The sequence below is a fragment of the Petaurus breviceps genome, unplaced genomic scaffold, assembly GCF_028583685.1.
Source record: "Petaurus breviceps papuanus isolate PSGF00001 unplaced genomic scaffold, PetGlider_PUasm1.0 65, whole genome shotgun sequence".
Lineage (NCBI taxonomy): Eukaryota > Metazoa > Chordata > Mammalia > Diprotodontia > Petauridae > Petaurus > Petaurus breviceps.
Window position 1 is genome coordinate 934,163 of NW_027186436.1, and position 12,249 is coordinate 946,411.

The following is a 12,249-nucleotide window of genomic DNA, read 5'->3' on the forward strand; positions in this document are numbered from 1 at the left end:
CTACTCAGCTCCGATCCTCATCCCCACAGTAATCAGTCAAAAACCCTTTATTAAGCACCTACTATGTTCTAGGCATTGTACAAAGTACTGGAGGTACAAAGAAAGTTAAAGACAGTCCCTACTCTCAAGAAACTCATAGTCTACTAGGGGATACAACATGCAGACAACCATGTACAAATGAAGCATAGACAGGATAAACTGGAGATAACCAGTACATGAAGGCATTGTGATTAAGGGGATTAGGAAAGGCTCTCCGCCCATAGAAGGTGAGATTTTTAGCTGGGCCTTAAAGGAAAGACAAGGTGAGAAAGGAGAGCATTCCAGGCATGGAGGACAGTCACTGAAGATGCCAGAATCTAGAGAGGAATGAATGCCTTGTCCCAGGAACAACATAGAGGCCAAAGTCACTGGATTGCAGAGTACATGGTTGGGGATAAAGAGTAGGGAGGGAGAGAGGGGCTGAAAAGGTAGGAGAGTAGACAAGACACGAAGGTCCTCTGTTTCTAGAGCTATCAATTTTATTACTGTTTCCAGCCCCAGGCCTCCCCATCTCTCCTTGTACCTTACCAGTAGGGTTCTCTCTTGGTTCTATGTTGACTTATGGTGATTTGTCAGCATTTGGATTCTTCTTTTCCCTAGCACTTTTATGTTGTAATTCCCACTCACATCACCACTCCCCCATGTCTAAAGGCTCAAGAGAGGTGCCACTTCCTATAATTATCTCCCCATCTCCAAAGTTCCCTCAGTAACATCTGAGTGAGGTCTTCAAATTAACCAAGACTGTCCATCAAAAGATCTATGAGAATGAAAGGGGAATGGAGCATACATTCTCCATAGCACCATAGAAGGGTGCAGGATAGGAAAAGATTTATAATCCCTACACAGTGTTCATTTGAGTAAGTGTCTTGGGGCAACTAAGTGGTACAGTATATAGAGAGCTAGCTGTGGATTCAGGAGGACCTGAGTTCAGGATCCAACCTCAGACACTTAATAGCTATGTGACCCTGGACAAGTTCCTTAACCCTGTTTGCCTCAGTTACCTCATCTGGAAAATGAGCTGGAGAAGGAAATAGCAAATCACTCTAGTATCTTTGCCAAGAAAGCTCCAAATGGGGTCACAGAGAGTTGGACATAGCAGAAATGACTCAAAAACAACAACAAAAGTGTCTTATCTCCTCCTTACAACATTCAATGAGCGTTTAAGTACCTTCTATGTACCAGGAGCTGTGTTACCAAAAAAAAATGAAAATGAACCTGATTTTAAGAAACTTTCATTTTATTGGTTTTAAATAACATGTACACAGATAAAGCTATTAGATATATACAAAGCAATTTTAGAAGGGAAGCCACTAGCAGTTGGGAAGACCAAGACAGGCCTCATGTAGGAGATAGCCCTTGAGACCCTTGAGACTCGAAGGTTGTCTAAGAAATAGAAGTAAGGAGGGAATATATAGAGACGTGGTGGGTAACTGGAGACAATGCTGAAATGAAACAGGATATGGAATGTTGTGGGAATAAGGAAGAGGAAGTAAGTCAGCTTTGCTGGTACTTGCAGGAAGGGGAGCCATGTGCATTAAGCTTGGAAAGGTAGAATGGAATCAGATTGACAGGCTTTTAATTCCAAGCCATTTATGTTTTATCCTGGAGGCAATCAGGATCCTTTGAAGCTTCTCCAGCCAAGACATAGTCAGGGCTGTGCATAAAGAATATCAATTTGGTAGCTATGGGGGGAGGGTGGATCAGAGAGAGGAGAGACATGACGTAGAGAATTATTATAGTAGTAGTACAGACAAATGGTAATGAAGGCCTGAGTCAGAACGGTAGTGACCAGTCTAGTGGAGGGGAAAGGGATTCATCCCAGAGATGTTGTAGACATAGAACTAATGAGACTTGGCAGTTGGAATATGGGGCGGACCAGAGTTGAAGGAGAGGGAAGAGTTATGAATGACTCCAGGCTTGTCAACATAAGTGATTGAAAGGATAATGGAAGCCTAAGCAGAAATAGGGAAGTTAGGACGGGGGTGGGGCGGACATAGATAGTGAGTTTGCTGAGTAAATGCCCTTTAGGTTGTTGGTGATATGGGACTGAAGTTCAAAAGAAGTTAGGGCTGGATATAGAGAGCCAAAAGCCAACTGCATGGAGATAATCATTGAATTCCTGGGAAACTGATGGGATCAACCAAAAAGGTGTTGGGAAAGAACAGAAGGGAGCCCTTGGGAATCACCTGGAGTTAAGGGCTAGAATATGGTTGATGATCCAGCAAAGGAGACTGAGGAGAGTCCAGACTGGTAGGATGGTAACCAAGAAAAGTCAGCATCATACCGAAAAACAAAAAAGAGAGAATATCCAGGAAGAAGTGACCAAATAAAGAAGTCAAAAAAGATGAGGACTGAAAAAAGTATGAGAGCTATCAATTCCTTGCAAAGCCCCTTCCTCCTTTCCCCCCAGCCACAGAGGTCACTCCCTCCTCTTCTGGATTCCTAGAGCCCTCACACAGTACACTCCAAGCAATGGAGGTGGCATTAGTAAAGGCATTGAGACAAGGGAGTTCAGAACAAAAATGGCAGCTGGACAAGTCATCTTGCTGGATTGGAACACACCCTGCTTAAAGAAAATAGCAGGAGATGAAGATGGACTGGTACATTGGAGTCAGATTTGACAGAGCCTTGAATGTCAGGATTGGGAGTGATCGTTTTCCATAAGTAAGCAGTGGAAAGACTTTAATAAAGGCTTGTGTGTCAAGGAGTGGCATGATCATAGCAGTACATTAGGAAGATTATGCAAAATGTGGCCTAGAGAAGAAGATAGACTGAAGCCAAAGTCATACTGTAAGAAAGTCTAATATAATAATTTTTGACAGTCAGTCAGCAAGCAGTTATTAAGCACTTTACTGCATACCCAGTGTTCATTGGCCTTATTACATATGCCTTTTGTCATCTGCTTTTGCATCATATCATTTTTCAGGTAAGCAAGTGAGTTTCTTAAGGGCAGGGCCTGGGTCCTATATGTATGTATGTATGTGTGTATGTGTGTCTATATATAAATGTAATAAATACATCTTTTTTCATACATATATATCTTTTTTTGCCTACCCATATCATTGCTTTTGCCCATGGCACTGAACAGAGGGCCTTGAATAGAATGGGCACTTTTGTATTCACTGAATGAAAACCTTAGAGCTGAAAGGAACCTTAGAGTTTGACTACAATCCTTTCCCTTTATAGATAAAGAATCTGAAGCCCAGAGAGGTAAAGGAACTCACCTAAGGACACCTAGCTAGTAACTGGCAAAGCCAGGCCTTAAACCCAGGTGCTCTTACCCCAAGTCTGGAGTTCTTCCCGCTGCACCAAGGTTCAAGTCTGAAAACCTGTCCTCTCTTGCTTCCTTCTGCCTCCAGCCCTGCCCCTCAGGATGGGACATCTTCCCCTGGGGCTCTTGTATGGGCAGCCACTTGCCCATCTTCCTTCCACCCTCTTACTTGCCCAGTTTTATTTATTTACTCGTGTCTCTCCTCCCTCCTTCCCCCCCCCCCCCCTTCCAGGTCGTGATCAATTATTCAATTGTGAAAGGGCTGAAGTACAATCAGGCTACGCCAACATTTCACCAGTGGCGAGATGCCCGGCAGGTCTATGGCTTGAATTTCGCCAGCAAGGAAGAAGCGACCACCTTCTCCAATGCCATGCTGTTTGCTCTGAACATCATGAATTCCCAAGACGGAGGTAAGCAGCTCCAAGGGCTTTGTTTGGGGCCATTTTCTTGCCCTCCTGGGGCTTTTTCTATTGGGGCTAAACAGCATTAGCTGGAATTTTATCCAAGAAGGGGGAAGGGAAGGAAGAATGAAAGGGGGAGGTGGAATTTCACTTGTCACGTGTGACAAGTATGTTTGATTGCTAGCTGCCCATCAAGACCTCTTTATACATGCTTTCCTGTCATCCTCTTCCTTCTTTCTGTGGCATAGAGTTCCCAGGATGAGATTGGACAAACTCCCTCAGATGAGAAAAACAAGGTATACTTGTCCAAAGTTATATGGGTAATTAGTGGTGGAAAGCAAGTTACCGGAGGATAGTTTTACAGTTGAAAGAGACCTCAGCGGCCATCTAGTCCAACCTAGTAATTTTACATGGAATTTTGTAAATGTTGCAAATAAGGATACTGAGATACAGAAAGGTTAAAAAAATAAACAATTAGTAAACATTCAGAGGCAGGATTTGAATCCAGGTCCTCTAACTCTGGAGCATTTTCTAGTACACGACTTTCTGAGTCCAAATACTATGTTCTTTCCATGTGCTCTGCACTTGGAACAGAGTAACAAAATGGTGTGTCCTTTATTGAGAAGGTGGGAGGTGGCAGAAGGAGAATGAAGCCTTCTGGAACCCAGCAGCACTAACTCCATTAGCCTGTAGATATGTTCTAATGGAGGATATTGTGTCTGGGGCTTCTGCTCCTGAGCTGGAGAGGGTGGCTCTTTCCTGCTGCCTGGTGTAAACATTACTATCAATAAAATTGAAGTTTATAGTGGAAAATCATTGGCCCCAAGCCTAGACCAGACAGGAGACAGTGAGTGGGGAACGTCACGCCTGCTGTCTCAGTGTGCAGCCCCCATATGGTTATTTCAGGACTTTCACATATATAGAAAATGCTGCCTGCCTACATATCTGCCCAAGACTTGGTGGGTTTCCTATGAACTTTGAAAAGTTTCCTTTAAACATCTAATCTCTCAGCCCTGCAGTGCTCTGGGCCTTCCTCACCTGAGAACTGTTTAATTTTAAATGACAGTTACATGTGCTTGGTCAGAGGCATCTCAGACCCTTGGAGGAACAGAAATTGCTGGTTGGGCTTGAGGGGAATTAGTTTTTCTATGCAGTGGAGAGCTCAGCGGCCCAAACTTGAGAAGTCTTTTCACCAGGATAGAACCCTATCTGAGAAACTCTCATCTATCTTTTTTGCACATCAGCTTGTGAAGAAGGAAGGAGGGGAAAAACACAGTTAAAGAGGGAAAAGTCAAACAAATGCTTCCTTTAAAAAGAGAGGGGAGTAGAATGAATTACTAACCAGTTAGTGTGCTCACTAAACCTTAGATCACTATCAAGGTGAAGTCTTCTGATTATTTTTTTTCAAGGCAGTGTTAAGTGACTTGTCCAGGGTGACACAGTGTCTGAGTCCAAATTTGAACTCAGGTCCTCCTGACTCCAGGGCTACTCTTGTGATTACTATTATATATAATATATTTTATGTACATATATACATAATATACTACTATATTAAATAGCTCCAAGATGCTATTTCATCCATGTGGGGAACATCTTCCACCAATGCAGCTCAAAGCCCTTTCTCTTGCTTTAGTAGGTTGTTTGCTGTAAGCAACATAAATGAGATTTCATAGAAAGATATAGGAGACACATAGGAAATCTCATTAATTAATTAAATGAATCTCATTAATGTAGAAAATAGTCCCCAGTAGCTAATGAAAGCTTTTATTCCATATGAAATTGTCATGGCTAAAATTTATGCTAATAAAATAAAATGTTGAAAATGTCATTCGTTTCATTTCTTGAAACTATGCATAGTTAATGAGATTTCCTATATGTCCAGACTTTAGGGATACCCTGTACAATGAAAAGAATACTGACTTGGGAGGCAGAGGACCTGGGTTCATATCCTACCACTGAAACTTTCTAGCTGTGTGACTCTAGGCAAAGTCACTTAAACCTCCCTCCCCTTCAGTTTCTCAATCTGTAAAATGGGAATAATAATAATACCTCCCTCAGAAGGTTGTTGTGAAGATCAAATGAAACAATATAGATAGAAACCACTAGGTGGCACTCTGGATGGAGTGCTGGACCTAGAGTCAGGAAGACCTGAGTTCAAATTCAGCTTCAGACATTTGCTAACTGTGTGACCCTGAGCAAGTCACCTATTTGCCTCAATTTCCTCATCTGTAAAATAAGGATAAATTAGCACCTACTTCACAGGGTTGTTGTGAGCATCAAATGAAATAATGTGTATAAAATGCTTTGCCAGCCTTAAAGCACTATAGTAAATATTAGCTATTAGTATTTTAAATCTTAACGCACCTTATAAATGTTAGCTATTAGTACCATTACTGGCTTTCTGATTGTGCACAAGTCACTGGGCCTCAGTGTCCTATACTGTAAAATGAAGGGTTTCTAAGGTCCTTTCCACCTCTAAAGCTATGACCCTATGGTCTTCTGGTGATAAGCCCCACTACGTTTAGCTCAGCTGGTCCTCAGAGGATAAACTTAGAGTCCATTGTTTGGCCTGTATTTGTAGCCTCTCCAAAAGCCCTGCTAACTTTCTGTCCTCTGTCCTCTGACCCAGGTCTAGAGATCCCAGGAGAATCTTTACCTTATGGAAGGCAATAGAGGAAGATTCCAGAAGGGGATTATTAGCTGATATGGTAGAAAGTACTAGGTACAGATTGAGAAGATCTGGCTTTGACTCATGCCTCTTGCTACTTGTGTGGCCCTGGGCAAGTTACCACCACTTTAAGGCTCAGTCTCCTCATCTGTAAAATGAGGGTGATCATACTTGTGCTGAGAGGCAGTGTTGTTACCTAATGGATAGAGAACCAACCTTGTTGTCAGAAAGAAATAAGCTAAAGTCCAGTTTCTGGCACATACTGGTTGTGTGGTCCAGGCAACTTTCCAAGATTATTATTTACAAATTACAATTTAAAATTACAAATTGCAGATTAGGGAAGGAGAAAGAGAATAAGCATTTGTTAAGCACCTACTATGTGCCAGCCACTGATGGGGAAATTGAGGCAAACAGGGTTAAGTGAGTTGCCCAGGGTCATGCAACTAATAAGTGTCTGAGGCTGGATTTGAACTTAGTTCTTCCTGACTTCAGACCCAGTGCTCTATCCACTGTACTATCCAGGTGCTTTGACTTGGGAATCTACATTGTTAGAAGGAGTTTCCTCGCTGGAAGCTCCTCTCTGAAAGTTTTTTGTCATTTTGTCATCTCAATGTCAGGTAACTTTTGGACAGCTCTTAATGAGGGAATTATTTTTCTTTATTTCTGGCTAAAAGCTCCCTCTTTTTTTGTTGTTGTCTTTGGCTTTCTTTGTATCCCCAGGGCCCAGCACAAAGTAGGCACTTACTAAATGCGTGTGGACTTGACTCTGTAACTTGTAGTCCCTGCTGCTATCTAGCACCAAGCAGAGCCAAGGGCAGCACCAGTATCTGTGTGCTGGTAAAACACCAGGGGGCCCAGCAAGGGGTTGTCATTTAAAACCCCACTACCTTGAACAAGCTTCTTTTAAACCAGCCTCCACACGTGGATACCCAAACTCCTCCCAGTGTCAACTCTAAAAGTCCCTTTGTATTTTAACTATTTGAATAGGTATTTCTTGCCTATTTTGTCCCGAAAGGGTGATGCAAACAGTTACCAATTTGGGATTCATCTGGGAGATGCTGGGTTGATTTCAGAAGCCACTATCCCTTTTAAGACAACTGGGAAGAATGGCCTTGGTTATTTTCAGAACTGAAATAACACCTTTCTAGAACTAACTCTCCTCTGTATAAGGAAAAACTTCCCGACAATGAGTGCTCTCCAAAAGTGGCATGGCCTGCCCCAGGAAAGTTCACTTCTCCCTGCAGGTCTTTAATTAAAGGCTGGATCAGGACTTCAGAAAATCATAGAAGAGATTCTTGTTTAGGGATGGCTTGAATTAGATGACCAGGAGGTCCCTCCCAGCTCTAGAAGTCTGAGATTCCAGGATTCTTCATGGACTGTTATCAGTAACTGCACAATTCACACACACACACACACACACACACACACACACACACACACACACACAGAGCACTTTAAGGTGGTACAGTGGATAAAGTACCAGGCCTGGAGTGAGGAAGACTCACCTTCTGAAGTTCAAATCTTTCCTCAAACTTGTATTAGCTGTGTGACCCTGGGCAAGTCATTTAACCATGTTTGCCTTAGTTTCCTCATCTGTAAAATGAGCTGGAGAAGGAAATGGCAAACCACTCCAGTATCTTCCAGGAAAACCCCAAATGGGGTCATGAAGAGTTGTACAGCTGAAAAAACAACTGAACAACAACATATATATTAATAACCTGATGTCACTTCCCTAGATGAGAAGAAAAAAGAATTTTGGCGTGGAAACTCCTGGGGTAGATGGGCAAGGAAGCCTCAGGTTTAAATAATAGCCAAGATCTTAATAACAACAACTTTTATATTGCACTTTAAGGTTTGCAAAGCACTTCATACATATTATCTCATTTTATCCTCACAATAACCCCGGGAGGGAGGTGCTATTTTAATCCTCATTTTACAAATGAGGAAAATAAGGCAGACAGAAGCTAAGTGACTCACACAGGATCACACAGCTAATAAGTACCATGGACAGAGAGGGTAGTAGAGTATCTAGAACACTGAGTTTGGAATTATAAAACTAAAATTCATTCTATCTCAGCTACTTACTATGCACATGACCTTGTACGAGAGACAAGTTCTCTGGGACTTGGTTGCAACTTCTATAAAATGGACTGTTGGACTGAATGGTCCCTTTGGGTTCCAAAGGCTTCTGTAGCTACAGACAGATTTCGGGGTGGGGGGTGGGGAGGAGGTGGAGGAAGAGAAATAACCATGACTTATGAAGGAAATCGAAGTCACTGGGATCCTAACATTTTCTTTGTTGGAGGCTGGGGACATTTTTGGTGAGGATCCTGGCCAACTGCCTGAGTGAGTAAGAAGGAGTTGAATAACAGGGAGGTGATTTGATCTACCCCTTGCGTGAGTGAAACCCAAGTGCTACAGTGACCACGGCTCTCTGTGTCTTTTGGGTGGTGGCTATTTACAGATAAACCAGATCACATAGTGGAAGCTGAGTCATGAGGTGCAGGCTTTGGGTAAAGTGCTCTTGGTTTCATTAGAAGTTCAAGAATGGTTTCTTTGGTCATAGCCCTGACACTTCATTTTCCCCAAATAAATCACTTTGGTGGCTGATGGCTTCATCACTGAGATTATAATCCTGTTTAACAAATATTTCCTGAGTACCCAGGTACCTGTGAAGCCCTGTTCTTGACGTTGAACCTGCTTTCAAAAAGTTCATGGAAAGAAAAGACATTCAACCAAGTGAACAGGCATTTATTAAGCACCTATTATGCACCAGTCATCAGTGGGTAGTGAATAGAGAGAGTTGACCTCAGAGTCAGGAAGGGAAGAGTTCAAGCCCCACCTTTGCCTCATACTGGCTGTGTGTGGAGTCATTTGAGTCATATTCAGCTATTCGTGACCACATTTAGGGTTTTCTTGGCAAAGATACTGGAGCAGTTTGTATTTCCTTCCCCAGCTCATTTTATGAATGAGGAAACTGAGACAAACAGGGTTAAGTGATATGCCCAGGGTCATACAGTTGATAAGTTTCTGAGGCCACATTTGAACTCAGGTCTTCCTGACTCCAGACCCAGAATTGTACCCAATGCAACACTTAGCTGCCCTCAAGCTGGATGGCTCTGGGCAATTTACTTAGCTTTCTCAGTTACCCCCCAGCAAGTCTCTAAACCCAGAGGTTGCATTACAAGTTACAAATTTGCATTGGTAAAAGGGATTCCTCACCAGGACCTTCTCACACCAAAGAAATTACAAAATAGTGCTGCCTCTCCCAGAAGTGCCGGGCAGGCTCTGTGTTGGGCTACGGAGTCCAAAGACAAAAAGGGAATTATTCCTGCCCTCAAGGTGTGAATTATGCAAAGAGCTACTGCAGAAGGTAGCTGGTGTATGCTGGGTTGTTGTTGTGTTTGTCCATTTTCTTTTCTTTTTTTTTTTTAAAGCAATTGGGGTTAAGTAACTTGCTCAAGGTTACATGGCCAGGTGTTTCTGGGTGGGTGCTAAGTGTCTGAGCCCAGATTCAATCCCCAGGTCATCATGACACTGGAGCTGGTGCCCTTACTCGCTGAGCCACCTGGCCGCCCCTAAGCAATTGGGGTTAAGTAACTTGCTCAAGGTTACACAGCCAGGTGTTTCTGGGTGGGTGCTAAGTGTCTGAGCCAGGATTCGATCCTCAGGTCGTCCTGCCACTTGGGGCAGGTGCTCTTACTCGCTGTGCTACCTGGCCGCCCCTGTCCTTCATTTTCTAAGAGGACCATGGTTTCTGGGAAATGATGACATGACTTGCAGTTGACTTTGATTTGAGTGAGAAGGGACTGTGCAAGGTCACCAGCCTCACTTTCTCCTCCAGAGCCATCTGGATCCAGTGACCCAAAATGGTCAGAGAAAACCAGGACCTCTGGTGTGAGGGCTGCTGAGCCCTTCACAGGGCTGCTCATCCACCTTTGGTGTCCACCCATCACCCAGCTTTCACCTCTGGTTCCAACGAGCTGTAGCATGCCTGAGGCCACACCCCAGTAAAACCTGTGAAATTGTATTAGCAGATGGGTTAGAGCAGGTTGAGGGTAACCAGACCTCAGATCCATTGGTGAGTTAGGGAGGATGACTACCCCAAAAATAAAAAGACTCCCCACCCCAAGGAATGGGTAGATGAAAACAATTTATTTCAAAGGCCCTGATAGTGGTTGAAGCAAGCTCTGTGGAACCCTTAGGGCTTGGTCAGACACTGAAGACACCAAGGTCAGTATCCACTGCATCCCCATCTGTCACCAGTCATCTTGACTTTTGTCCTGCTGCTGTATGTCAATGACTCTGGAATACAGTGAGGCTGATGACTTTGTGCAACTCTGCCTCACTTAAATCCAATTCATGCTCAAGTCGGGACATCACCTCATGATAACACTGATCCTCTTCGAAAAGGAAAAAAAAAGTGAACAACCGTAAAAGAGATATTAGTGTGGCTGTATGAGTATGCAAATCACTTTCCCCTTCTGGGCCTCAGCTTCCTCATCGGTAAAATGAAGGAGATGGATAAACTGATGGCTTACATCCTTTCCAGCCCTGACATTTTATGCGTCTGTGATTCCAAGACCCCTTCCGGTTCCAGTTCTATAAATACTGTTTGTCTGGAGAGGACTGTGGGCTGTCTCACCACTTCACAAAAGTGAAGTTAGTCACCAAAATCTCTGTCTGGAGGCAGAAACCCTGAGAAGTACTGAAAAGACTGGATTTCCTTCAGCTGCCTCTTGAGGGAGTCTACAACAAGTGTGAGCAGGGGTCTTTGTCAGCCATCTGTTGGCAAGTTATGTTCTTCTCGTCATTCTTGTCACCGTCCTTTCAAAGTGTGCCGGGCACTTGTATTTTCAGTTAGTGACTTCTGCTTCCTACACAGTCTCCCATTCTCCAAAGAGTGTCTTGTTCTGTAGGGACTAAGGAGCTAGTTGTGGTTTCAGCTGGTATGGGCTGATTTTTTTGCATATTCCATGGAGTAATTTTATCTCCCTAGAATCAGAGCATGTCAGGGCTTAGGAGAGATGATCCTTATCATATACCAAAAATAAATTAACCACTTCTTCCTTTCTTTCTTCTCCTGCCTTACACATTGGTGCTTGCTAAGCCATAGCTGGGGGCAGCTGGGTGGCAAAGTGAATAGAGCATTGGGCTTGGCATCAAGAAGACTCATCTTCCTGACTTCAAGTCTGGTCTCAGACACTTACTAGCTGTGTGACTCTTGGCAAGTCATTTAACCCTGTTTGCCTCAGTTTCCTCATCTGTAAAATGAGCTAGAGAAGGAAATGGCAAACCACTCCACTATCTTTGCCAAGAAAACCCCAAATGGAGTCATTGAGTCAGATACAAAAAAAAAAAAAAATGACTGAACACCAACAATGAAAGTGATGGTTGAATCATTCTGAAGAACTGAACTAGGACTAATTGTGGAAGACAGATTTGGGTCCAATGTGGGAGAAGTTCCTAGCAATCAGAGCCGTGGAACAGTGGAAAGTTCCTCACGAGAGGCAGTGTGATGACTGAGAGGTTGGAGAGTCATCTGTCAAGGATGCTATAGAGAGAATTTCTGTCTTTAGGAAGGTGACCCAGGATCCTTTCTGTCTCTAGATTCAATAATTCTATAAACCTTGACATTATCAGTATTGCTTTGGTTTCTCACTACTTTCACCTCCTAAAAACCCTCATTACCTGTGGTTATATTTGTTAAAAATCAATTTGCTTTGAAATTTCACCAAGACCACTGAGATATCCACCACCATAGTGCAATGCATTGAAAAAGCATTCGCCTTAGAATCAGATAGAGTCTGATGCCCAGTGAAACTTTGACGGGCCTAAGTTTACTCATCTGAAAAATGGGGAGAACAATA

The 12,249-nt window shown here is 43.2% G+C and overlaps 1 protein-coding gene across 6 annotated transcripts in view; it reads left to right on the forward strand.

The window, feature by feature from the left end:
• LOC138173824 (ena/VASP-like protein) overlaps positions 1–12,249 on the forward strand; it is a 285,363-nt gene that overhangs the window by 190,400 nt on the left and 82,714 nt on the right. For all 6 annotated transcript variants that reach the window (XM_069103916.1, XM_069103918.1, XM_069103919.1 and 3 more), the window contains exon 3: positions 3,543–3,720. In XM_069103916.1, coding sequence (XP_068960017.1) covers positions 3,543–3,720 — 178 coding nt within the window. The remainder of the gene's footprint in view (positions 1–3,542; positions 3,721–12,249) is intronic.